Raw genomic sequence first — 26,140 nt, 5'->3', positions numbered from 1 at the left:
GATAAATTTATGTATAATTTTCCATAAAAAAATTGTATGAGATTTCAAGAAACAAGAATAAAAGTGAAACACAATAAAGTAATGTCAGCACAATTTTTCAAGCTTTTTTTAACTAGTATAATTTTTTTGAAAACCATAAAATTAAGAAAAATTATATTTGAACATTCAACATTTTTAAACATTTAATCAATATTTATTGTTTTTCTTTTTCATTCTCTTTTCTTCATATCATATCACCAGTACTATCTGTAATTTTTCTCTTTTTTTTTCCTCTTATTAGATATCACTTGCATTTTGAGTGTCCAAGTATTATTTTTCTAAAATAAATTTTATGATGATTAATAGTCAAAGCTAAGTCACTGTAAACTAATCATGGAATACAATAACAATAATATAGCATGTGACAATAATAACATGTTACAGAAGCATAGGATAAAAAACCATAATACCGCATAAAGGCAAGGGAAGTGGGACCCACAAAGTGACACGCTAATTGACCCCAAAACGGAGGGTTTTGCCTCACGTCGCTTTCCGCGATATAGCACGAAGGCGTTTTGACTGGATTCGGGCAGCGGTCAGCACCGTTCGGGCAGCCTCACTCTCACTCTCAGCAAGCAGCACGCCTCACTCAAAACATTCACTGATAAATACACAAACAGAAAAATGAAAATAAAAATAATAGTGTTCTCTTTCTGAACCAAGAGAGAAAAAGTTAAAAGCAAAATGTTTATTTTATTTTATATTTTCAACTTAGAAAAACAAGAATGTGGGAAAGTGTCATTATTTTTTTCTTGATTTTTTTTTTTTTTTTTGGGAGGTGATTTTGGAATAGGCGTGTTTTGATGAGATCGGGTTCTGGGTGTGGTGTTGGTTACTTGCATGTGAGATTTTTTGGGGGGTTAGAGTTTTGTGGCATTTTGGGTTTTTGAGGAGAATAAGGTTTGGGTTTTTGTGATGGTGTGTTGGGGGGTGAGGTATCATTTGGATCTGAGGTTTGTTCTGGTGACTTAGTTTTTTGATGGAGAGAGAGTTGTGGGGTTCTGTTTTCATCTATTGGGTGTTATTAGCTCGCCCATTATGGTTGGTTTCTGCTAACATGGAAGGTTTGTACTTTGTGTTGAAACTCTTTGCTTTGTGGCTCTTTTTGAAAGGAATGTGTGCTTGTTAGTTCTTTGGTTGTGTTTGAGTTGGAGTTTGTTAAATGGATTGAACCTTTGGTGTTTCATTGTTTGTGCCATCTGTGTTTTTGTTTTGTCAAGTGGTTGTGGAATGTTAAGTGTTGGAGTGGTTTTGATGGATCATCATTGAGGGATATTGTATCTCTTGATTCTTAGAGTACTATTTTTTGTCCCAATGGTCTTATTGGTTTTCTGTTGGAGAGTGTTTGATGACAATGCCTTTCCTCTTAAGGTGCTCGGAAAATGGGTTATGCCCTTATGGCTAGGGTATTCAATGATTGCTCATATGGGAGAATAGGAACAATGTTCATTAGGCTTATCTTTTTCCTCAATTGTTTGTACTTGTTTGTCTAGTAGGGGACCTGAACCTAAGGTTCTCATTCACTTTCTTCAATTGCTGCTCAACTTGTTTTGTTTTCTTTTATTTTTGTCTGTGTGCGTGTGCGTGGGGGGAGGGGGTGAAATGTGTTGCTCAAATAGTCAAATCCAACAACACAGTGCTTTCTTAGCTGCAGTGTCTAGCAGATTCTTTTTGCAACTTTGTTTCTGTAGGTGATCATCTTTACAGCACCTGATCTTTTGTCCTTGTATTATGAAACAGGTGACGCCTTACATAGCCTGAGGACAAATTTACAGGATCCTAACAATGTTTTGCAAAGTTGGGACCCTACACTGGTCAATCCATGCACATGGTTTCATGTAACATGCAACAATGATAATAGTGTCATAAGAGTGTAAGCTGCATGTCCTTTGAGATCTGTCATATTTATTTTCGTTCTGTATTTATACAGCTTAGTTTCATCTTCTTCTTTTTTAATGTGTTCTTTCCTTTGGTTTAATATCAGTGATCTGGGAAATGCTGTTTTGTCTGGTCAACTTGTTCCACAGCTTGGTCAGCTCAAAAACTTACAGTATTTGTATGTTATACTTTCATCCTTTGATTTTTCAATATTTTAGTTTTTCTTTTTTGATATTTTTATGAACTTGGTTAGTGGATGACCATGCTTTGTTTTCTTTTTTGTTAATATTTTATTTGGCAGTTTGTTTTTCTATTACAATAGTATCGTAGGAAAGGTCATCCAAGTTTTTAGATTGTTGTCATTTCATTTGAGTTGCATAGAAGCTGTAGGCTTTTGGAACAATACTTTTTCTAGTAGTGTGGTCTTAATGACCAATATTGGTCCTCATATCTCTAAGGTTATGGTTATTTTCATGATTTATTCTCACTTTTTAAAGTTGTTTCCTCTCTATAGCATGTCATTCAGCTTTTACAATGCAGACTTTTGGTGGTAAGGTTTATATGTAGGACATTGAACTTGATAAATGCATGTTATTATTCAAAATAATCATAAAAAATTTCTGTAACTGGTGAGTTTATCTAAGGCTTCTGAAGCATGATGAAGTTGTAACATTATAGCCTTTGTAACTGGCCAATAAGAACCATGGCATGGGGGCAGGGACAAGCACGCTTTTTATAAGAGATTCTCTCAAGGGGATCTTTATTCCTTTCTTCTGTTGTGATTGTTTGGTTTTGACTCTGCATGATGATGTATTGCTTCACGCTTTTATGTTAGGAGGGAAGGGGGAGTTGAGGGTTGGTCTCGATTCTTGAGAATGTACTAGTCTCTATTTGTCTGTACACTGTTGACTGTGGATTATTGAGAAGCTATCTAAATTGAAAATGTATTTGGCTAAGGGTGGTTTGACTAGCATTATAATTGTGCATAGGTTCTCTTTGGTTATGCTATCTATTTGAGTTTGTGAGATTCAACCGTTGCATTTGACTTGATCAGAAGTTTCTTAAAGAGGTAATCCAAGGCCTCCTGTGTTTTGGGATTACGTGGATCATATTCTAAATGTAATATTATAAGGAGCCTTGAAACAAATCTGGTAGCTAAATGCTAATTTTACAAAATATTAATTTGGATATCTGATATCTTCATATTTTTATGTAATTTATTTTTCATAATAGAGAACTTTACAGCAATAACATTAGTGGACCAATTCCAAATGACCTGGGGAATCTTACTAATTTGGTGAGCTTGGATCTGTATCTAAACCGTTTCAGTGGACCTATCCCAGAGTCATTGGGCAAGTTGTCAAAATTGCGCTTTCTGTGAGTATACTTATTGATAGTGGAAATTCTTAAGAAATTAGTTTTATTCTGAATTCAATTATTTACCATCAGTATACTTTGTTTGCATTATGATTTATGAACAACTCCCATTAGTGTATATGAAAAAATGAATATGCCAAAGTGCCTTCTTGAGTTAAAGTATTGAAACTGAGATGATAAAACAAAACAAATTCTTATGGGTTGTAATAAAGAATTTAATTTTCATACATTATCAGTGTAAAGATTTCTACACTGTCAATCAATTAGAAATTAGAAATTAGAAATTATCCTAGATATGACTTTTAAAGTAATTATTATAAAAGTAAAAAAATCTTACCATACATGGCAATCTATGATTAGATGACAATGTCAGTACATACTAATTAAATTCCATAATAAATCTAAAAATTAGATGAATTGCATCCAACTATGGTTTTGGTATGCATTTGCTGCAAATTCTGTGTATTCTCTGTGGAGTTCTTTCAAACTTGAAATTTTTAAATCTATTATATGAAAGTGAAAACTTAAAACCAATCAAAATAAAATCGTTCTTTGTATGCAACATTCCCAACTGAAAACTAACCATTGATAAAACCAAAGGTGTCATTCTTTGTTCTAAATGCATATTGAAATACTAGGTTAGATTAGTTACTCATAAAAGGAACTTTCATTCTATTCCTATCTACCCAAAATTACTCCTTCACCCCTCCCTTGCCCCAAAACATTTGATCTTCATTAATTAAAGCCTGTGCATTTGACTCGCCTTTTTATGCATACATTTTTTTTTGTTTTTCATGCATGTTTCTTTGAAATTTTTTAAAAAATACTATAAGAGTGAACCTGAAATGAAAGAGAGAACTATTTTCACTTAGGTATGAATTGCTAATACTTTTTTGTCATAGTCATAGGGTAGAACTGCAAAAGCTCAGTATGGTGGTTTGTGCCTGTTGATGTGTGTATTCTTGTTTTTTTGTATTACTATTGAATTTAAGTTCTAATGCCATTTTCCTGGTATGTTTGTCTAAGGATAGCCGGCTTAACAACAACAGCCTGACTGGTCCTATTCCCATGCCACTGACTAATATTACAGCTCTCCAAGTGCTGTGAGCCAGTTTACCTCAACACGTGGTTTATTTCTCTTACACAATATTTTTATGCAAAGCTAATGTTTTGTTCTGAATATTTACTTTTAAATGTAGGGATTTGTCTAACAACCAACTATCAGGTGTGGTTCCCGATAATGGCTCCTTCTCATTATTCACTCCTATCAGGTTTTTTGCTCAGCTTTGAGATATTCTTGCATGCAGTGGTTCTGACTTGCAAACAATTTCTGAATGGACTGCCCTTCTTGCAGTTTTAACAACAACTTGGACCTATGTGGCCCAGTCACTGGGCATCCTTGTCCCGGGTCTCCTCCATTTTCTCCTCCTCCCCCTTTTGTCCCACCATCCCCAATCTCAGCTCCAGGTAACCTGGGCCATATTCCATCATACTTATTTTTGTACTTTTTATTGATTGAAATATAATTATAGGTCTTAATATGGTGTTTTTTATTTTTCTTTTTTCATTCAATGTGTTTGGACTCTTACTGTCTCATGCTAGTGAGTTTGTTATATCAATTTACATAGACTTGTTCATTATCCATCATTACTGTTTATTGTATTGTTAATTTTTTAAGACTAAATTCTTTAATGAATCCACTTGGGATAAAAACTCATTGGTCAGATATACATTTTAATAGGTCCAATCTCTGTTTTTGCTACAACAACTTTACATTTATTTTATATGTTCTTGGAAACCTCAAGATAAAAGAAGCACTATTGTTTCAACTTTCCTCTGTTTGATTGCAGAAGGAAATAGTGCCACTGGTGCAATAGCTGGAGGAGTAGCTGCAGGTGCTGCTCTGTTATTTGCTGCTCCTGCAATTGTGTTTGCTTGGTGGCGTCGAAGGAAACCACAGGAGTTTTTCTTTGATGTGCCCGGTGAGCTATCCCATCCTATTCAATTGAATACTGTATTGGTTGAATAAATTAATTGGATGGAATTTGACTTACATCTAATTACAGCTGAAGAGGATCCTGAAGTACACCTTGGGCAGCTTAAGAGGTTCTCATTACGAGAACTGCAAGTTGCAACAGATACTTTCAGCAATAAGAACATTCTTGGAAGGGGAGGATTTGGTAAGGTTTACAAAGGACGTTTGACTGATGGTTCACTGGTTGCTGTGAAAAGATTGAAAGAGGAGCGCACGCCTGGTGGGGAGCTTCAGTTTCAGACTGAAGTAGAGATGATTAGCATGGCTGTGCACCGAAATCTCCTCCGTTTACGTGGGTTCTGTATGACTCCTACTGAAAGGCTACTTGTATATCCTTACATGGCTAATGGTAGTGTTGCCTCATGCTTAAGAGGTACGGCCTTTGCTTTTTCCTCCTATATGGCCACTAGACTAGTAGGCAACAAAATAGGACATACTGTATTTTTTGCTATGTTGTGACTACGGACTCAATTATTTATTTTATTTGTCAAATATGAGTCTTCTACATTATCTTCTACTTAGCATTGTCTTGTGATCTTGTATTTGCATTATTCTAGAGCGTCCGGCACATCAACAACCCCTTGATTGGCCGACAAGGAAAAGAATAGCATTGGGATCAGCAAGGGGTCTTTCATATTTGCATGATCATTGTGACCCAAAGATTATTCATCGTGATGTAAAAGCTGCAAACATACTGTTGGACGAGGAGTTTGAGGCTGTTGTTGGAGATTTTGGGTTGGCTAAACTGATGGACTACAAGGACACCCATGTTACAACTGCTGTACGGGGCACAATTGGGCACATAGCACCAGAGTACCTGTCTACTGGTAAATCTTCAGAGAAAACAGACGTCTTTGGGTATGGTATAATGCTTCTGGAGCTAATCACTGGACAAAGGGCTTTTGACTTGGCTCGACTTGCAAATGATGATGATGTTATGTTGCTGGATTGGGTATGTTGACTATAAAAGAATATCCTTGTGTTTTTTTTTTTAATTATATTTACCTTTACTGTTGAATTTCATACGACCCCTAAGTAATTGTTTTCCTTCTTTCAATACTATCCGCACTGATGGCTTAGAATAACTATACCCATAGATAGTAAAGGGAATTAGGAACATTTTCCTTTGCCGTCACTGTCGACTAATTTTGATTTTCTTAGTGTTTTGAAACACTTGAACTTTTTTTATTCAAAGGAGTATGTATGACATGAAATGTAATATGTTGGGTCTCAGAAGGAAAAAGCAAGTTCTATCTGCTACTTTTTGAATGCAGGCTAGGAAAATTGGGTTAAGGTTAATAATGCCCATTAGCAAGAATCAGTACTGAAATTGTGTTACTGCCTTGATAATCTCACTTATGGAGGAAAATTTAGGCTGTCTCTAATTGGAAAGAAGGATTAGCATATTGGTAAACAATGGCACGTACTCATTTGAAGTGTGCATTCATGATCTTCCATGAACCAATTATTAGTATTTGCTTGTAGTCCATGTTACTTGTTGACATGAATTTCATAGTTGAGCACTGATTGTTTGTTTCTCTGGATGCATTTTTTTCTTTTTCTTTTAGTAGTAATGTCATATCCAAATCTGACATGGCTGAGTATGTTCTTAGGTAAAAGGACTTCTGAAAGAAAAGAAGCTAGAAATGCTGGTTGATCCTGATCTCCATAGCAATTACATAGATGCTGAGGTAGAACAGTTAATCCAGGTTGCACTGCTTTGCTCACAAGGTTCCCCTATGGACCGGCCTAAGATGTCAGAAGTGGTGCGAATGCTTGAAGGTGATGGCTTGGCAGAAAGATGGGATGAGTGGCAAAAGGTGGAAGTTCTGCGCCAGGAAGTGGAGTTGGCCCCTCATCCCAATTCCGATTGGATTGTTGACTCAACTGAAAATCTACATGCAGTTGAGTTATCTGGTCCAAGGTGACTTTGGCACAACAGTAAGTTAAAGGGAGAAAATAGAATTATTTATGACATTTTTTCAGCTATAATAGTTTTCTTTCACTCTTGTCCTTTCCTGATTACACGTCCTGTAAGTCAAGTCCACTGCATTGTATTCATTTACATTTGTGCATACGGGTTGCTTTCTTGAGTTACAAATTACAATATGTATCATATGCTGTAGTTTGATGAAGTGAAATTTTACTTAGATGAAGCAATTGCAGCTCAACTCTGTACACCATCTTTCATATTATTTTTTAAAAAAAATCTGCGATTTATGCTTTATAATTTTGACGAGGAATAGTGTATTAAAATTAAATTTATTACTTTTTGAAGCAAAGTTTTAAAAAATGAACTAACTTCCTATCCGTAATAATTGGGGAATCACTGATCAGCCTTCTAACTAGTAACTTGTTTTTTTTTTGTACATAATTAGTAACTTGTTTAATCAGCCATCAATCAAATTTAAATAAATAAATAGCAGAGATGGTAAGTTTTCTTTTTCAAGTGGTAAGTAAAATAGATCAGTTTGATTTGGACAACTAACAATCACTAAAATTTACATAGTATTTAAATAAAGGATGAGAAACTGATACACTAATAAGTTTTCCTTTTCGTTACAAGATTATTTTCAAATTTACCTTGTCTAAACAGTTGTACCAAGAAAAAAAAATTCCAGAAATCAAGCTCTCTAATAGCAAAAAACTTCTGTACATTGTTGAGTATAATCCTCCAATTGAGTTTCTACTCTTGACTTCATCAGCTCCACATGTGCACCTTTTGGTAGTAGTTTCCCTCGTAGCTTTCCCACGTTTCTAGCTTTTTAATATTTTTTTGTCACATGTGCCAAATAAAAGTAACAAATGCGTTGCCTAAGACTTGAGTTTGGAACGAAAGAAAGTGATGATTCAATCTAAACCATGTTGCTGTTTATCCTGAACGAAAAATACAAACGTGTAACGTGACCAGCACTAACAAATTAGTTTGTCGAGAGACATCTTACTCTCAATCTCGTGTTTTTCTCCCCATTAGATTACCCCACCCGTCACCCATTATATTAAGAGGAGTGGTTGAAATTCACATAAATCTCACTAGTTCAGTAACAGAATGCATCAAATGAGAAGTTAAGACTCACTCACATAAATATGGCATTACTATTGAACACCCATGGTGCTGCATTGCTAACGAAAATAAGATAGTATGTGTTGACTTGATGACATACAACAGTGCAGGTGTAAGTGGTGATGGTAAAATAGGAATTGGACGGTATTTAACAAGTAGAAGGGGACACAATGTTCCATCAACCCATCATAGGATTTTGCATCAACTCCTGATACTATATTGCATCTTGTTTAATTAAACCTCCCTTAACTATTTGAAATACAGTACACAAAACTTGGTAAAAGTTACACTTTAAATTGTCAAATTTAAAATCCATGACATAAATGTCACAAATACATGCCACACCAAAAATTTGTAAGAATTCAACCATACTGCAGATCTGCATCAGGTAGCTCATCATGACACTTTCACCATACAACAACAACAACAACGCCTTATCCCACTAGGTGGGGTCGACTACATGGATCAACTTCCGCCATAATGATGACACTTTCACCATACTCGCGCAAAATGGTATATACAAAGTACTCATTTTTTTTGTCAAGACTGTGAGGGCAAAGACCAATTTCTGACCCAATCTGTCAGAGTTGCCACATTTCTACTAATGTCTTCTATATTATCACTCTTCATTGCAATCAGTTTCTCCTCTGAGTAACTTTCTTTAGCCTCCTCAAGCAGAACTTGGAAGATTTCACATTCAATATTGTTCGAAAGCTTTGAATCTTTGTACCCCCTGTCACATATACAGGGAAAGTTTATAATGAAATCAATAATAGAGTAGCAAAATCAATAATCAATAACAGAAACGAGTCTTCTGTACCTCCGACTCAAACGGTCATACAAAACGGTGTTATCAGTTTGAAGTACAACCACGCAATCAAACCAACGCTCGGGAAAGAAATCACAGCCATGGTAGTCCACAATGTTTCCCCCCTCTTCCATAACATCCTCAAGTTCATCACAGACCTACAGAAACCATGCAAATTAAACTCGTAAAATAAACCTATATATCAGGCAGCACACACAAGATGACAAGAAATGTGTCAATGATGAGGATAATATCAAAATCATTTCATTTAATCAAACATAAACCAAATCCAGGTAGCAGTTCAACATCAAACAAAAAATATATTGACACATAAATGGACAAGTAGGTTCTTAATAATAAATTAAAAAAGGGGCTTCCCTTTCCCTGTGGCAACAAAGAGCCCCAAGAAATTACAACTAGATGTACATAACCACATAACCAACAGTCTAAGCAGACAACTAAGCTCATGAGGAAAATTCGGAAGAAAAATTAGCTTCAAATTTCAATGTCTTTTATCATACTAGTATGACTGGAAGTTCAATATTTGTATGCACTATGGTAATAAGAAGAACGAAGGAGGGAAAGGGGTAAGGACAGCTGCAAAAGGATTAGACATTGAAAGATCCTCATTGTTTAGTTATAGTCCATTCAACTATTATCTACGCATCCTTCAAACAAAATGAATTTAAAAGAACTTCATCAAAATCCATATGTTGTTGCACCACTAAAGGATTAGGCTTTTCTAAATTGAGATGTGTAAAATAAGAAAGTAAAGATGTATCTACAATTCATTTGAATTGTATATAACACTCTTTAAATTAACAATGGATATATTCTTTCTGTCTTTACTATTTTACACGTCTTCTTGCTTTAGAGGAGCTAAATTCCAAACAAAAGCATACATGAAGGATCATAAGTAAATAAATTGGTATCTTACCAAGTCTTCATTAAGAACATGACAATCAAGCTCATCATCCCATCCATCATGCAAATTCTTTTCTTTGACTAGTTCTCCAACATTGATGTGGCGGAGCTGGGTTGCTTCTGCTAGAGCAGTGCACATGGTTGTCTTTCCTGTCCCCGGTGTCCCAGTCACCAGAATGTTTGGCTTCTTCCTCTTGCCATTTTCTTGCACCATGACTGCAACCTACAGCAACAAACAGACACTTTCACTGTTTCGCATTGCACACAATTATCTAGTATAAAGATGACCTGGGAGGCTTTTGATAAACAATATTACAAATCACATCATCAAGAGAAATTGTAAGGTTTTGGTGCCATTGTGAAAGTGAAACTACACTATGTACAACAAGGCCATTTTCAAATTTATTCTTCAATCTCTATTGCAATGCTTCCTTTTTTTTTTTTTTCCTATCTGTTCTAGTTCTGCTTCTACCTCTCCACTTGCTAGGGTAAGGCTGCATACATCTAATCCTCCGTAGCTCTCACTAGGTTCAAACTTCACGCACAACATCGCCTATTTGTTCTGGTTCTGTTTCTCTTATCCTCTTAGAGCATTTTAAAGTCTACCCACTGAAAACATATAAAGACTAGTGGTTTCTCTTATCCTCAAATCTTGAACAAAAAAAAAATTAACATAAATTGATAATTAGTGTTCTGTGACTTGGCAATAGACTGAGTGACGAATAATCTAATACTATGTAATTTCTCATCACCAACACCAACAACCCTCCTTAAAGTCACAAAGAAAATTTCAATACCAAAGCCAGTATAGGGGGCGAAGCCAAATTGATGAAGTTAACGTGTTCGGGGTGTTTGTGTGAAGAGTGAACGGTGGTGAACTTACGGTAATGTCAGAGGCTGAATCGCAACGGCGTCGCTGAGGCAGCTTCCTCAGGGTTCAGCTTCAGATTTGAATCACTCCTCCTTGTTTTTATCCACAACTCCCTAATATTTGAAAACAACACTTGTATATTAGTAATATTACACTGAACCTCTTAATTTCAATTGGGGAGTTCTAATTTTTATTTTTATTTTCTGACCATGTTATTATCGGTACGATTGTATGAAGTAATGCTCACGGCAAAATAACTTTTTTTTTTACAATACGATTTATTGTATATTTAAGACAAAATTTAAACTCAATATTATTTAATCAAAGGACACAAACTATTAACATTTGTATCAATCATGATTAGTGTTCTAATGAAATGTAATATATTAATAATTCAGTACATACGAGTACACTTAATATATTTAAACTTGATAAAACTCATTACAATTCAAATTAATGATATATAATTATAATAATAAAAAATGAGCGAGCTAGTTATTGAACTAGACTAAATTAGATTAAGATCGATACTAAGTTTTAGAACACAATCCACATCATACATTAAATTATTTGAGCTTAACTCATTTTGAGACTTCTAATCAATTCAGCCAAGCTTTTAACATACTTCCACTATTAGAATACATCTTGATAATGTAGTTATGCTATAAAATATTTTTGGAAGATCTCAATTGCATATATACATCAATAACCTTGAATCTGCTGTAACTATTTTCCAATGGCCCAAAATTGTATTTAGGCATAAGATAGTTAGTGCAAGTAGCATGCATTCTGTGGTAATGGAGCCTATATTTTTAGTTTATAAAGCATTATAATATAATTATATAAGAAGTACTGTAATAGTTTGGTCATTGGGATTGGAGCGAAGTATTTTATTTCTTAAAAAAATTATAACAATGACGACGCATTTGTGTGGGCACAGAACTTCAACTACGAAAAATAGATAGGAAAAGGATGTGCACTACCATTATCCAATAATTTGAAGCGCATTAGTCATGACACATAGACACTAAATTATAATGGTACGTTCATGTCAGCAATTAAAGAAGATGTGATCATAGAGAATTCATGACCTTGATAAGATCTTCGCTAGTCTCTTGTCTGCAATATTTTGAACCCTTTAAGGGAGAAGAGATTTGAAAAGGTAAGAACAATTTCTTGTCAAATGATGCATATCTAACAGATTTGGCAACAATAAGGCTAATGTGTTACATATTACTCAAAAGAAAAATCATGCAAATATCTATGAAGTGATATATTCCACACTCTAACATGCCGCCACAGTATTACAATAATTACAAATGAAGTTCTGAAAGCATTAAAATGTCTAATATCCTCCGGTGATTTAACTCGTATATCTGCTGTGTAGCTGTCCTTGAAACAAAAGAATATAAAGAAAATGAAGCTGAATGCTTTTATTCCAACACTATAAGATTTCTACACTCATTGCAGCCCCAGCCACAAACAGTAACGCTTCTGAACCAAAGAAATTATATAGTGGCAGTGCCCATCCATCATTATGCAAAGCCAGCCTTAATATTTACTATGTAGACAACAAAGCCAAGAATTGCATGCTCTTTGAAAATAAAATAAAAATAAAGTACTGACTGCAGAAGTATAAAACACACTCATAAGCAAGACTTGAGACTCATAAGGAAATGGGTGGCCGGATGATAATTCTGCATCACAGATCATGAGGGGAACGGCTGTTATCTGAATGAGGGGAACGGCTGTTATCTGAATGAGCCTGAGATCCCACATTAGAGTTTTGAGAGGTAAATAAGTTGGGGTATGAGAAATACGAGTCGTCGTCCATTGAAGGTAATCTCTTAGGCTGGTGACTCGAGGACTTGTCATCCAATACACGATGATCATTGGGTAGGGAAGAAGCAAAATCCTCCTTAAGTGTCTCAAAGGAGGGAAAACTTGATGAATGAGAGTCTGGGGAAGCATAATGATCCTGGTGATGTTCAACATCGTTTCCATTATGGACATCAGAGTTACCTGCAGTATTTTGCTCAGTGAAATGCTTTTCTATTATTGTTGGAGATTCATTACTGCCACCAGCATAAAACGGGTTCTCAGAGCTACTGCTGTCAGGCACATGTTCACTACTTTTCTTCTTTGTCAGCTCATTAATTCGGAGTTGAGCAAGGCTGGCCGCGCTGCGAGCTGCCGCTGCTGCACGTTCAGCAGTTTCAGCAGCAGCATGGGCAGCAGCCAACACATCCTGTAAGTCCACATTGCCTTCAGATTTTGTGCTTGAGAAGGAGGGAGGTGAGTCACTATGTCTTGCAGAAAATGATCCAGATGATACAGATGGAGGGGAGATGAATGGCAAAAACTGTTTATTCTCCGTTTTGCAAATTGAAGTGTGGGGTTCATCTTTGTGAACTGATGATCTATCTTCAACTTGCTCCTGTTTTGCATCTGCAAAATCTCCAGAATGTCTTGGTGAATCAAGATCAACCTCGAGGGGTTCCATAGTCAAAGGTGTAACCATTTCTGGAGCTGTGGCAACATTTGCATTTGGCTGGACTGATACCTTAGGAACTTCAGGAAATTCTAATGTGTCGGAGCCAGAATCAGAATCAGGTTGTTCTTTATTGGGTGCATCATGAGTGGAGTGCATCTCTTCATTGTGTTTTTCATCAGGAAGGGGCAACTTAGACCCACTAACGAATTGGGTGGGGCCATTCTGACAAGGAAAGCACGTGTAATGTAAGATAATAGTGTGTGAAAGAAAGAATTTACCATATTATTGCCAATTTTTTTCCCATCTAGTTGGTCACTATGGCCTAACACTTACCAATAAATCTTCATGCTTTTTAAAGAACTCAGTTTCTGAAGCTTCTGGATCCCAATCTAAATCATGCTCAACAGCAATTTCTTTTAGAAGGTTCAGTTTCTTTTCTGGTGAAGGAGCACGAATTGAAAGCAGCTCTATCAACTGCAATTGAAATTCACATGGAGAATGTCATACAAGAAAATGGCTCTGTATGAAAATGTTTTATCACAAAAGAAAAGCAAAAGTTTGTATAGCATAAAAATTCATGGAACCTGGCGATTAACACCACAGTCTGGCCTGAGCTCAGTCGTAGCAGATAAAAATTCCTTCCCATATTTGGCAGCAAATAGCATCTGAACCTGCAACAACTCTGGCAAATCTGCACACCTTGGTGCAGCAAAACATACACTAGATATGGCTTCCTTCAAGTCAAGGGGACATTCCCTGAACAATATTGAGAAGATTGATACATAATTAGAGAATAATGGTTGAGATTTTATACTTTGGTTACAAAAATGATCATGGTCTTAATCATAACACTAGGATGACCTAAACAATGTTAAAAATCCATTAAACACTTTTTTTGCCATGCTCTAAAAAAGATAATGGTGAGCAAAATTCTTAGTCTGATCAATGATACTAATAGCAAATAATACAACCTATATGAAGATTAGAATAGAATTGACAACTATTAAGGGGTAGATCTGTAAATGTTCAGCTCAATATAACTTGCTTGACTAAATATCTTGACAAAATAGTTAAAGGAAAGTTTCTTTTACTTTGTAAAAAGCTCGTAATGGTTACCAATATAGATGTCACTTCAATATATATTTGAGGTAGAATCTGACCAAGTACTCTAACAATGTGCAAGTACTGAATATTCCATCAATGACAAAGCATATGCATGTTTCTTAGCTACGGATATTTTATTTCCATGTTTGACTCCCTTGTTATTTCAAAGTGGGTATACTTGCCATGGAATCAAAGGAGCTAATTTTCAAATATAGCAATACAATAACAGAACATCAAAAGAATTAAAGAGCAGTACGACGACATGCATAAAAACTTATTATAGTGAAGCAACAATTATGATGCTATCTGGAATTTTCTTTTGTTGGCACTTCACAGCCCAAACACCAAAGAGCATCACTCATTTCATAGTTTCCAGTAGATTTTTCATCTCAGAGTCAAAGGCAGTCACACTGCTATCACAAAATTATGCCCCGAGCATTTATCAAATTAATCAACACAAGATTTACAAATGACTAGCCTGAATGCAAAAATCACGTTGGCATATCACACAAATTCAGACAAAATCTAAGCCAGTCAACCAGACTTCTGTTTCATCTCTACATTACCTTTGAGATTCAATAATTGGAAGGCGGACTGCAATAAGTTCACAAAAGAGTTCAATGATTTCTTGAGCAGCCATCATGTTCTCCTCTCTTATTATATGTTCTACCTGCACAGTTGACCACATCAGCAACAGTGCTAACAAAGAAAATTACCAAAAAGATTTTCTGTCCAAAGCCATTGGTTTAAAATTCTCAAACAGAAAAAAAAATGCAACACTAAAGATCCTATGCAAGGTTTTTAAAAAATGGCTTGCAACCATGATTTTGGCCGCAACATCAAGGTTTTTTTAGTGTCCATGATTGCAATGCGACCGCAATTGTGACCGCATCGATCACATTTGCCTGCAATTTCCCATAATATCAAGAAACACAATGAAACTGCACCGTGACCGCAATTTAAAACCTCAATGCTATGCAAATCAGGTATACCCTAATTCGAGCTGTGGCTTCTTGTCCAGTCTCAAGTAGCTTGGCAATCTCACGCCGCATGTTCTTCAACTGAATCTCTCGTCTGTTTCTTAGCAGCTTTATACGCGGAATTGTCAGCTTCAGCAATGTTTTACTGAAAGTATGAACATTGGTAAAAAAATCACTTACAACCAAATAAATAACGATAAAAAAATAAAAATAGAACAATTTTGTCCAGATGAGCTATTGCAATAAACATTATCGTTTAAATCAAACTGAAATGCATATGTGATCAATTAAACTAAGAAAAAAAAATACCCAGTTACTTAGCAAATAAAGTAAAGGGAAAATTCAGCATAAACCATCCCAAATAGTTCAACCAGGCCAATTGATGCACAGTATTAAATTCATTTCAAAGCATAAAAAAATATACAATTGCAAGAAGAAAAATTAAACCCCAGATTATTTTATACAGAAAATAAATAAATAAATAAACAAACAAACAGTACCATTTGGCAGCCTTAAAACCTTTGTTGAAGATGGAATCGAACATGGCCATGGCGCGGGTTTCGATCAGAATCAAACCCTAAATCACAGGAAAACAAAATCGATGATTGCAGAGTGAGTTTTACGATATTGAAGACAGCTAGGAATTTAAGGTTTCAATTTTTTTATTTATTTAAATAGAACAAAGAAAAAAGAGAAGGGTGGGGTAAGTGTGCATCAATGACGATGAAAATTGGATTATATGTGGTGTACCCTCTGCTTCTGGGTCTTCCTTAACGAAGAAGGATTTTGATTTCTGAAGAAGGATCGATGAAACTGGACTCAGTTTTTTTTGTTGTGTTTTTTTTTCCTCTGTTTATATTAGTTTTGAAGTGTTCAGTCCGCGTGGGTTATGTGTAATTATCTGTTGAGTTTAACTTCCAGTAAATTATACTCTCAGTTAATTTAAAATATTATTAGAAGTTAGCAATTTTATTATATAAGGTAATTTATATTTAAATAATATTGCAAAAATTATTTACCATTTTAAGATATTTATTCTCTCCATATAAATTAAAAGTAAACAAGTCGAAAAGTTTTAAGTGTGTGTGACTATCCTTCATAATTAATTTGAAAAAAAATTCTCCTACTCTTTTTATCTTCACAAAATTTTTATTTAAACTTAACTGAACAGAGTAAATAATATAGTTAAATAAATTTTATCTAAAAAATATACTTAAATAAATTTTTAATATTTTCATATTTATTATTTAAATTTAGTTTAGATTTTAGATTTTAAAAAAATTGTATTCTCAACTACAATTTATATATTTATTGGATACTCTTTGAATTATTTAAATACAACTCTTTATTATATATTGATAGTATTAAATTCTGTTAAAAAAATTATTTTTTTCTTCTAAAAATATTATTGAACAATAACGTAGAAGTTTTTAAATATTTTATCTTGTAATTAATACTTAAATTTTATTTAATTAATATAATATATAGTAAAACATTTGTAAACCATCTTTTAAATTGATTTTTATTAATTACTTTTTATATTTTTAAATTATTTTTTTTGAAAAAATACTACATGAAAACAAAATATATGTTATTTAAATGAGTGAATAACATAGTAAAATAAAATTTTGACATTCTAAAATATTTACACTTTTTTCTTTAAATTTGGTTTATATTTTGGATTTTCTTAAACTTTAAATGAGTAATTAAGTTTTTATTGATTTTTTTTACATTGATAATTCTTAAAATAAAGTATACTTGTAGAACAAAAAATAGTCATTTAGAAGCTTTTATGGATCACATTTTGGTTAGCACAACTTGAGGAGTTCATTGATTAGGTCCCAAGATTTATTAGGAGATATATAGTGGCAATAGGCAATAGCATTCAAGCTTCAAACATAGGGCACTGATGATCCATTCTGAAGTCATTTCATCAAGTACATTCCCACAAGTCATTTGGTCTATTACACAGGTTTCAACCCGCTTTTATCATAAAAGTTTTATTGACTTCTCTAGTCGATCTTAAACCAAGACCACCACTATTTTAAGGTTGAAAAATATTCTTCCAAGCCATAGGGTGGATTTTAATGACATGAGAGAGAAGTACAACAAGGACCAAATTTGTTAGGATGACTCAGCCAAAAAAGATAAATTTCTGGCTTTCCTACTACTTAATCTCTTATTAGCTTTGGTAGAATGCCTTGGTATGTTCTTATGTTCAGTCTCTGATAATGAAGAGGAACATCCAAATAGTTTGTTAGTTTTGTTAGAAATGTTAGTTAAGAGCATTTGAACCCGTGGCCTCTCTCTCATTTCTTCTCTCTTCATCCTTTCCCAATCATTAAACTAATCTTATATCTCATAAATCTTCAAGATTAAGATTATTCATGTTTATCGCGAGGGTAATCGTTGTGCTGATGCTTTAGCCAATATTCTGCATGATTCCTCTTTAGAGTATGTTTCTTATGAGCAAGTTCCGACTGTGTTTAAGTCCCTTGCTTTGTTATGATGTTATGGGAGTTCAATTCCTGTGTAGTTCTTGGGCTTAGGCCCCGTTGATAAAAAATAAAAACAAAAACTTCAAAACCTTAAAATTCCAAGGGCCAAGGCTTTACTAATTTGTTGTTGCACTTGCTAATTACATAAGAAGAGAAGAAAATACTCATTTTTACATTATTAACTTTTTGGATTGGCCAAAGTTGTTGCAAAATAAATTCAAGTATAACTCTGGCATTACACTGACTCAGCTAACTCTAATATGCAGAAATAAATATATTTTGGATTGGTAATTTTTTCTCTCACAAATAATAGCAGAAAATCAGCTTATGCAAGTTTTAAACACCGTATGCACAAGTAGCATTTCCATTCTAAATTGCCCATGTCAGAGAATAAAAGATCTCTGATTGATTTTGCATCATTTTCATTATACATCTATTGAAGAAGTCAGCTGATATTCTCTGTTACGATTTGACATTTTTATAAGAAGTATAATTAAAGAGAAAGCAAAAATGATTGTTTCCCAACAAGTGTAAAGGTATAATAATATAACTAAAAAAAGTGAACTGAAATAAAAGGGTTCTACTTCTATAAGACGATGTTGAATTAATGTTACAAAGCTTGTTGGACAGAGGGTTTCTTCTGGAAAGTGGAAGCATGGCAAAGCATAAAGGTTTCCCACCTTGAAAGCAAATGCTGACACAAAAACATTGCCAGAGAAGGAAAAACATATTCCTTCAACAATTTTCATTTACAAAGGAAGGAACCAAAACAAAAGCAAAGATTGTTTTCTTTATATTGAAAACAGTCCTTATAATTCCACATGAACAAACTTCAAGACCACCACAAAATCCCCTCTTCCAAATCCAAATAAACCTTGTTTTTGCTGTGAGATGAGTAACTCAAATAGTACTCAAGAATTGATTCTCCACTGTGATGATCAACAGCAGCAACAGAATGAGGATGATTACTATGATCTTGATGACTACGACATTGATGAATCCTACTATTTCTATGTCATCAATGCAATACTAAGTGGCACTGCTAGGCTCAATGTCCTCTTGCCAACAGTGACAATCCTTGCCTTCAGCATTTTTGCACCTCTCCTCACAGATGATGGTGAATGCAACACTTTGAACCGTTGGTTGATGGGAAACTTTTTGGCCCTTTTGGCAGTGTCATGTGTTTTCTTCACCTTAACTGATAGCTTCAGAAGTGCCACAGGAAGGTTGTACTATGGAGTGGCAACATTCAGAGGGATATGGACTTTCAATGGAGGCAAGAAGCCGCGCGTGCCGTCGGATTATAGACTAAGATGGAGTGATCTTTTCTATGCATCATTGTCCCTTGTCTCTTTTCTTGCTTTTGCAGGGTTGCATCAAGATGTTGTCAAGTGTTACTACCCAGCATTGCCTAGAAAGGTGACCAACACTCTCCCCCTTGTGATTGGTTTCTTTGTGAGTGTTTTGTTTGTTGTGTTTCCTTCCAAGAGAAGAGGCATTGGCTACCCCTTCTTGCTGCAGAGAGATCCTTTCTACTCTAGAACCTGAAACACCTTTTGTTTCCAATATAGTTTCTCTAAAACACAAGAGAGCTTCTTCAGATTAACTAATGCAGAAGTTAATTTTAACTTATGAAAAAACTTATTCCATTTTTTCTTCTTATTTTATTCTCGTAAAAGTAATTCTTGAAAAGTTTACTCAAACATACTCATAATTATAACCTGACTTCTTGTATAAGAATTTTAGTTAACACATTCAAGGGATCACTATAAAGGATTTGATCCTCTTGTGTTGACAAATAATATGATAATGTCGTGTTATGTGAGAGAAAAATACAAAAATAAAATTAATGGACCCAACAGAAACAACAATGGGTGCTATTAATGGACCCAGGTGTTTTGTGTCTATCTTCTCATAACATGTTCAAAACTAACATTAGAGGATCTTAATCCAAAGAAAACGACTGAGAGTCAGCTATTTGTTAAGGGATGATTGTGACTTATAGGTTATCTTTGAAAGAAGAAGAAAAAAACTAAAATCTCTGATTTGTTGTAATTTGATCCCCAATGGAGTTCTAGATATGAGAACAGATTATATCAACCTTTCTCTCGTTTCTATTAAGCATTGCGTTTATTTCCATTGTTGTTACTCTTTTCTCAAAATAGTTCCATAAATAGCAAGGTATAAAAGGAACTGCACTGAAAGTAAAAGTGCACTCTTCTGCCAACACCATCCTACTAGGAGAATTGTAAATCACTCCATGCACGCCTCAAATCTCATGATCTATGAACTATCACATGATATAACTAAGGGTCCAACTTACCTCACATATTCAAACTTACAAAGGGACCACGTAAGACAGAAAATTAGTTTTTCTATTAAGGATGAGTAAAGGACTTTGGTACCATAACTAGACATGGCAAGAAAATCTATACCCGTGGGTATCCGCCTGAATTCGTCCTGATTTAGACTGGTAATATCCGAGTTGATCGGGTATGGATTCGGGTTTTTTCCGATAACCAAAAGTCGGGTACGAATACGGATATGGGATTACTAGACTCGTCCCGACCCTGAACCCGAACCCGCCTACCACTTAAAATTTTTAGAATTTTTGTATAATTTAATCAAAAGGCATAAAATTTTTATTACTAATTAATTTTATTTTAGAACTTTTACATAATTTAATATTATTTTCTTAACTATTTTTGTAGACACATGTGCTATAATAATTTTATTAATATATAAATAGTTAAAAATAAATGTTTAACAATCAATTTATTTTTTCTAAAATCAAAATTTTAATATATTTTTTTAAAAAATATTTTTCTAAGTTAAATCGTGTACGGGGATGGAACAATAAACTTAAACTCGTCGGGTATCAGGTAAAGGTATGAAAATATGTTGGAGAGTCAGGATAAGGGGTTGGGGAGACAATACTCGTACCCGTCCCATTGTCATATCTAACCATAACAACCCAAAACGATAGTGATATTAATATATATACCTCTAGTGTTTGTGGGTTTCACAATTTCCCTCCCTCTAGAGTTAATCATCTGGGATTAGGATTCGTGTGGGATTTGTAGAAACGCATAAAACAATTGTGATTTAGATTGGGATTTTGGCTTTCGTCCTTGTTTTACTTCTCTCTCATCAAAATCATGATTGAATTGGGATAAACCATAAACATGAACATTGATGCTTCTTATAGGAGAGAAACATTTTTAAAAATAATACTATTTTATATGGTGGAGATTTTGGGATAAACCATAAACATGAACATTGATGCGTCATTCACTTCACTGAATGTTGTGGTCGGGTGTGATGGTGTATCAATATTCTTCTCTTTGAAAATACACTAATCATATCTTCTCTTTTCTTTGCATTCATTTTCTCACCCTCACAATTTTAATTTTTTTTATCCAAACACAAAATTTTAAAAATAAAAAAAATTTAATTGAAGTATTTGAAATTCTTAGAATTAAAAATTTCTCCCTCATCCAAACACACTCTTAAGTTAAATGAAGTTAAATGAAATTTTCTATATTGATGGAGAGATTAACATATCCAACAAAAATAATCTTGACAAATGCTAGATTATAATGATTGTTTTTCTTTAAACATCAAATAGGCTAAGTAACTTTTTTTTTACACATAAACCAAATCAATTAAATTTAAAAATATCAATATAGTGCATAAAAACTAATTAATTTAGGTGAAAGTCTCTTTTTTTCCTCAAATTTTTCAACTCTTCTTCCTATCATATGAGTCCATCCGTCCACTCCGTTAATGATCAAGCAACATACCGAACAAGAGTCTAAACCCGTCCAGTTCTATATTTCACATTAATAATCCTTAAAACCAAGTTCTATATTCAATATGTATTGTATGTGAAATATAGATTGTATGTGTTTTATATTTTTAAAATATCAAATATATTTATTTTTCATTCAAAATTTCTTTGTAAAGTATTTTCTCCATCCCGTAATAATTATCGTGTAAAAAAAATAATTTTTATTTTAATTTTTTAATGTAACATTAATTATTTTTTCACATATATCCTTTATAATATTAATAAAGTGGACTACAATGATTATAAAATAAATTAATGATGATAAGATTATTTCACTATTAACTTAGCACGATAATTATAAAGAAACATGCTAAAACGAGTTGTAGGAAGATTTATCATTAGTTATTCCACTATTATCATAAATGCAACTGAAACTAGGAGAAGACATATAAAATATAAAATAAAAACAAAAACTAGAAGACACTAGGCAGAAAAACGGGGTCAGGCCTAAAAAGCAAAAATCTTCCACGCCCCTACAAAATCTTCAGATTTCTTTCACTTTCTAGCAAGAGACAAACTTCAAGAAACCCACAAGGAATTTGCCAACTATTCCACACACTTATTTACTTCTGTGAGAATGAGACAGAACAACCACCAATCTTTTCTGAAGACATTGCATCAAGTTTATCTTCAATTTAGAACTTGACTTAATAAAAGTAAAATGACAAGGAAATAATTTGAAAACTCCTTAATATTGTGACGATTAATAAAATAAATCAACAGAATTTTAAAATTCCAAAAACTATAATAAATTTCAATTAAGTTAAAAAGTGTTAAAAAAAATCATACTCCTAATGTTTCTTTTTTGCTAAATATGGAAGAGATTGACAAATAACAACACAAAGACTAGAACCTAATATTCTCATTACATTACAGCTTACATTTCTTTTAATGTGCATTAAGGGCATCTTCACTGGACAAATAGAGATTAATTTTTTGAGACAGAGATCACGGAAGTCCTGACTCCTAACAAAACAATTTCTATAAACTTTGTGTGCCATTGAAATTGCAGCTTACATTTCGAAAGAATATTTACATGAATAGTTCACGAACTCTGCTATTGAAATTGCAGCCGCAACAATGAGTGAGAAGTGAATTTAGAGTGATGAAAAAGTGGTGGAAATATGTGTGGGTGAATTCATTTTAAGTCAACTTTGATACTTGACATAAGTATTCCTCTAAGCCCAATTTTTTTAGTTTTAGCCGGTCGTGAAGCAAAAGGAAAATGCCAGATAAAGTAGAATCACACTGTAGAATTTTTTTCATGGCTACAAATGTCATACTCTTTTACAAGAAAACTAGAGAAAGAGATTAGTTGCACCCACAACAAAATTCAAAGGGGCAACATAGCAATACCATGCTATAAACCATCCCACAAGAAAATTCCCTAGTCTTATTCTATCTTATAGTTTAGACTAGGACTCCATTGCAATTTCATCAAAATTCCAGTTTCTTACTCGGTCCCTTGTCACTGCACGGCTTCGTACAAGCCGCGGCGTACCGGCTATCAAGTTGTTACTTGAACCAGTAGGTTGTGGGGTCACTTTGGATGATGATGATGGTGCAAGAAAAGAGTGTAATGTAGAGGGTGGAAGAGATAATTTCCTGGTTAAGCAGGTTGCAACAGCATGACATCTTCCTTCATTTTCTGCACTTGAAACAGAGTAACTCCTGAAAGAATGTGACGGTGATGGACTATCCACACTATGGCACACAAGACATGCCAGACTCATTGTGACTCTTGCAACCTTCAGCAACAAGTTGTGTCAGAAATAAGATTTGAGTAAAACAAAAGACACTATTAAAGGTTTTACTGGGCATTGATTCTCACATCAGACTAAATCTGGTGCCTAGAGAATGCGATGAAAGAATGTTATAATTAACACAAGTTTGAACCATCTTTCTTGAAAGATTTGAGTTAATTGACAATTAGGTTAGGTATTGGACACCTAATCCAAAAGTGAAAACAGACAGAGCAACAAACCTCAGACACTATAATCTTAGAAGCATACTACAGTTATTATTATTTAATACAAAAACCATCACCTTTGTCATTGCTGAATACCTATCTGTCCTCCATTTAAAGCAAGCATCACATTTAAACCCTAAGATATGACCTTAAAAACATTCTAAATATGAAAATAAGACAACCAACCCCACTAATAGCATGAGTTTGGTGTGTGTGTTTAATTTCTATTATTTTAGCAACCGTCAGCAACTTTCACATTTCCTTGCCAAAAGAATGCACTTTGAGTAAGAAATATTTGATCTACTCAGTACAAATCTCACACCAAAAAAAATAAAATAATGAAGCATCAAATATGATGATTATCAATCTCAGAATGCTTTTCCCTTACAGAACCACATATTTGATTATGTCAGAGGGCACACTTGGGGCCCTCATGCCTGGAAATCGAAGTAAAATATTTCAAGATTTTAGAAAAGTAAATAAGGACAGACTTTTCCAAGCACAACCCCCAGCTTCCACTGCCTCAAACTAGAAGACCATCAATACAGGATGATAAATCATGGACTCAGATTATGCCAAGCTATTTTCTCAGTCAGGTTTTCAAAATTACAAGAATTTTCAGCAGATTCTTCCTCTTCTGCAGCTCATGTATTTAGAGATTTCAGATACATTTCTATCTTAAAAAGTAGGAAACCTCCAATGCATACATATATAGGTCACATTCAAATAGGTTGGAACAGTAGAAGGAAGACAGGGAGCGAGAGAGGGGAGGAGGTTGGAAGAAAAGTGGCAACCAAAAGGTTAATCATTCTCAAGGTTTCTGAAAAGGGTCAAGCTAAAAGGTTGATGAGCCAAAAATCAGTTTCATGATTGATGACCAAGCTTGTAGGTTACTCAAAATTCAAGCAAAAAAAAAATTCAAATTGAGCAGATCAGAAACCAGTCATATATCTATTCAAAATTAAATCTAATCACTACCTTCTTTTTCTTCCACTACATGCAAAACAACACCAATTACTCCATAATTCTTGCTTTTAAGTTCTAACAAACTAAGATGCCCTCAATTTATTTTTCTACTCTTTTTCTTCTTTATTTAAGGGTTGACCTCTCTCAACAAATATTTTTCTAAACACACAATTATCAGGATCACACCTCTCACCACATACTTAAGGAACAAGGTTACCTATCAATCATAACACAAAACCGTGTAGATTCCCACACTTTTACTTGTTCCACACCCCAACTCTTCATTCACAAATCTACAAGTCCTCATTCCTAAAAGCCCTCCACATCCAAATAACACAAAACACAAACCCCAAAAACAAAGTTTGAAAATGAACACTTGATTTGAATCTCGAGGACTTTAACAAAAAATGAGATGCAAGTCTCACGACCCAAATTATTGTAGTATTTTAGAACAAACGATGAAACCAACGATCCACAACAACATCATCACAAAAGCACCAATCACAGGGCATTATGACGGGATCTGAGCAAAAATCATTCAAATTGAGAAGAATTCACAAATGGGTTTATATTGAATCAGCAAGTAACACACGTAAATGCAAAAACTACGAAAGGGAAAAAGAAAAAATAGAAAAACAAAGTTTGGATTGGAGAAACTAACCTCGTATCCGTGTGAGTTTGGTGCGTACGATTGGGGGGAAAATGGGTAAAGAGTGCAGAGAAAATGGAAAGAGAGAGAGAGAGAGATTGGTGGGACAAGATTCGATGAGGAGCGCAGAGCAGTGTGGGGAACTACACGTGTAGTAAATTCCGTCGAACTTGCCAACAACAATGCGAGTACAGATAAAGTCACTACTCACTTTGTTAGTTTAAGATAAATAAATTGTCACATCAATTACTATTACTTGAGATTGATCTCAGTTAGGAATAAATAAATAAATGAAAACTGACCGTTGTAATTAATTGACTAAAAATTAATGTACGGAAGCAATTAACATTGTAAATTTCTTCTCCTAAGCTATGGTGACCTATGAGATTAATTTATGATCTTGTGAATTAAGAAATAGACGTAATCTTTAACCCATAACCAAAATTAGTATTGTAAATTTTGACTATAAAATTATGTGAGAAGTAACCAAGCCTTCCCGTTAGAAAAGTTACAGAACTTATTTATTGTAAGGGAAGAAAAATAATAAAATTTTATTAGAATATAATGGTACTCTCTGTGTTGAGGTCTTCTCCCTCTCTCCCATTTGGTTGATTGTGATGGCAATGGAATGTGA

General features: G+C 34.1%; 5 protein-coding genes across 6 annotated transcripts; 2 read left to right on the top strand and 3 right to left on the bottom strand.

Annotated features, from left to right (window-relative positions):
• The first annotated feature begins 1,018 nt into the window (after positions 1-1,018).
• On the top strand, positions 1,019-7,507 carry LOC114383827 (somatic embryogenesis receptor kinase 2-like). The gene is made up of 11 exons (XM_028343561.1): positions 1,019-1,103; positions 1,780-1,912; positions 2,024-2,095; positions 3,151-3,294; positions 4,326-4,397; positions 4,494-4,565; positions 4,649-4,761; positions 5,145-5,276; positions 5,361-5,702; positions 5,887-6,281; positions 6,943-7,507. Exons 1-11 carry the CDS (start codon positions 1,019-1,021, stop codon positions 7,255-7,257), a joined length of 1,875 nt encoding a protein of 624 aa, XP_028199362.1. The 3' UTR covers positions 7,258-7,507.
• A 1,059-nt stretch (positions 7,508-8,566) lies between these two features.
• Positions 8,567-11,138, bottom strand: LOC114383842 (adenylate kinase isoenzyme 6 homolog). 2 transcript variants are annotated; one of them, XM_028343574.1, is made up of 5 exons: positions 11,009-11,138; positions 10,139-10,348; positions 9,214-9,359; positions 8,890-9,126; positions 8,567-8,804 (listed from the first exon to the last, which is right to left on the bottom strand). In XM_028343574.1, exons 2-4 carry the CDS (start codon positions 10,337-10,339, stop codon positions 8,934-8,936), a joined length of 540 nt encoding a protein of 179 aa, XP_028199375.1. In that variant the 5' UTR covers positions 10,340-10,348; positions 11,009-11,138; the 3' UTR covers positions 8,567-8,804; positions 8,890-8,933. The 2 variants fall into 2 exon arrangements, with proteins under 2 accessions (XP_028199375.1, XP_028199372.1); XM_028343571.1 differs by having other exon boundaries at positions 8,567-9,126.
• Positions 11,139-12,209: 1,071 nt separating this feature from the next.
• Positions 12,210-16,446, bottom strand: LOC114383833. Its single transcript, XM_028343566.1, has 7 exons — positions 16,325-16,446; positions 16,075-16,151; positions 15,587-15,719; positions 15,161-15,264; positions 14,075-14,246; positions 13,824-13,964; positions 12,210-13,712 (listed from the first exon to the last, which is right to left on the bottom strand). The coding sequence occupies exons 2-7, from the start codon at positions 16,122-16,124 to the stop codon at positions 12,699-12,701; spliced, it is 1,614 nt and encodes a 537-aa protein (XP_028199367.1). The 5' UTR covers positions 16,125-16,151; positions 16,325-16,446; the 3' UTR covers positions 12,210-12,698.
• A 2,517-nt stretch (positions 16,447-18,963) lies between these two features.
• Positions 18,964-19,620, top strand: LOC114369992 (protein DMP2-like). The gene has a single exon (XM_028327277.1). The coding sequence runs from the start codon at positions 18,964-18,966 to the stop codon at positions 19,618-19,620; it is 657 nt and encodes a 218-aa protein (XP_028183078.1).
• Positions 19,621-23,148: 3,528 nt separating this feature from the next.
• On the bottom strand, positions 23,149-25,685 carry LOC114383852. Its single transcript, XM_028343578.1, has 2 exons — positions 25,519-25,685; positions 23,149-23,670 (listed from the first exon to the last, which is right to left on the bottom strand). The coding sequence occupies exon 2, from the start codon at positions 23,653-23,655 to the stop codon at positions 23,338-23,340; it is 318 nt and encodes a 105-aa protein (XP_028199379.1). The 5' UTR covers positions 23,656-23,670; positions 25,519-25,685; the 3' UTR covers positions 23,149-23,337.
• Positions 25,686-26,140: the final 455 nt, after the last annotated feature.

This window comes from Glycine soja, chromosome 2 (assembly GCF_004193775.1).
Source record: "Glycine soja cultivar W05 chromosome 2, ASM419377v2, whole genome shotgun sequence".
In the NCBI taxonomy this organism is placed as follows: Eukaryota; Viridiplantae; Streptophyta; class Magnoliopsida; order Fabales; family Fabaceae; genus Glycine; species Glycine soja.
Note: the sequence above shows the minus strand (reverse complement) of the source record. Positions and strands in the feature narration are given on the sequence as shown.

Excerpts from the sequence above, each read along its gene's own strand:
- LOC114383833 (XM_028343566.1), bottom strand. The coding sequence starts at position 16,124 with ATGGCCATGTTCGATTCCATCTTCAACAAAGGTTTTAAGGCTGCCAAA. Across the intron at positions 15,720-16,074 it reads GGTTTTAAGGCTGCCAAATG|TAAAACATTGCTGAAGCTGA; the intron begins GTACTGTTTGTT and ends TCATACTTTCAG. Across the intron at positions 13,965-14,074 it reads ACTGTGGTGTTAATCGCCAG|TTGATAGAGCTGCTTTCAAT; the intron begins GTTCCATGAATT and ends TTTCAATTGCAG.
- LOC114369992 (XM_028327277.1), top strand. The coding sequence starts at position 18,964 with ATGAGTAACTCAAATAGTACTCAAGAATTGATTCTCCACTGTGATGAT.
- LOC114383842 (XM_028343571.1), bottom strand. The coding sequence starts at position 10,339 with ATGGTGCAAGAAAATGGCAAGAGGAAGAAGCCAAACATTCTGGTGACT. Across the intron at positions 9,360-10,138 it reads ATGTTCTTAATGAAGACTTG|GTCTGTGATGAACTTGAGGA; the intron begins GTAAGATACCAA and ends TGGTTTCTGTAG. Across the intron at positions 9,127-9,213 it reads TATGACCGTTTGAGTCGGAG|GGGGTACAAAGATTCAAAGC; the intron begins GTACAGAAGACT and ends TATATGTGACAG.
- LOC114383852 (XM_028343578.1), bottom strand. The coding sequence starts at position 23,655 with ATGAGTCTGGCATGTCTTGTGTGCCATAGTGTGGATAGTCCATCACCG.
- LOC114383827 (XM_028343561.1), top strand. The coding sequence starts at position 1,019 with ATGGAGAGAGAGTTGTGGGGTTCTGTTTTCATCTATTGGGTGTTATTA. Across the intron at positions 4,398-4,493 it reads ATTACAGCTCTCCAAGTGCT|GGATTTGTCTAACAACCAAC; the intron begins GTGAGCCAGTTT and ends TTTTAAATGTAG. Across the intron at positions 6,282-6,942 it reads ATGTTATGTTGCTGGATTGG|GTAAAAGGACTTCTGAAAGA; the intron begins GTATGTTGACTA and ends GTATGTTCTTAG.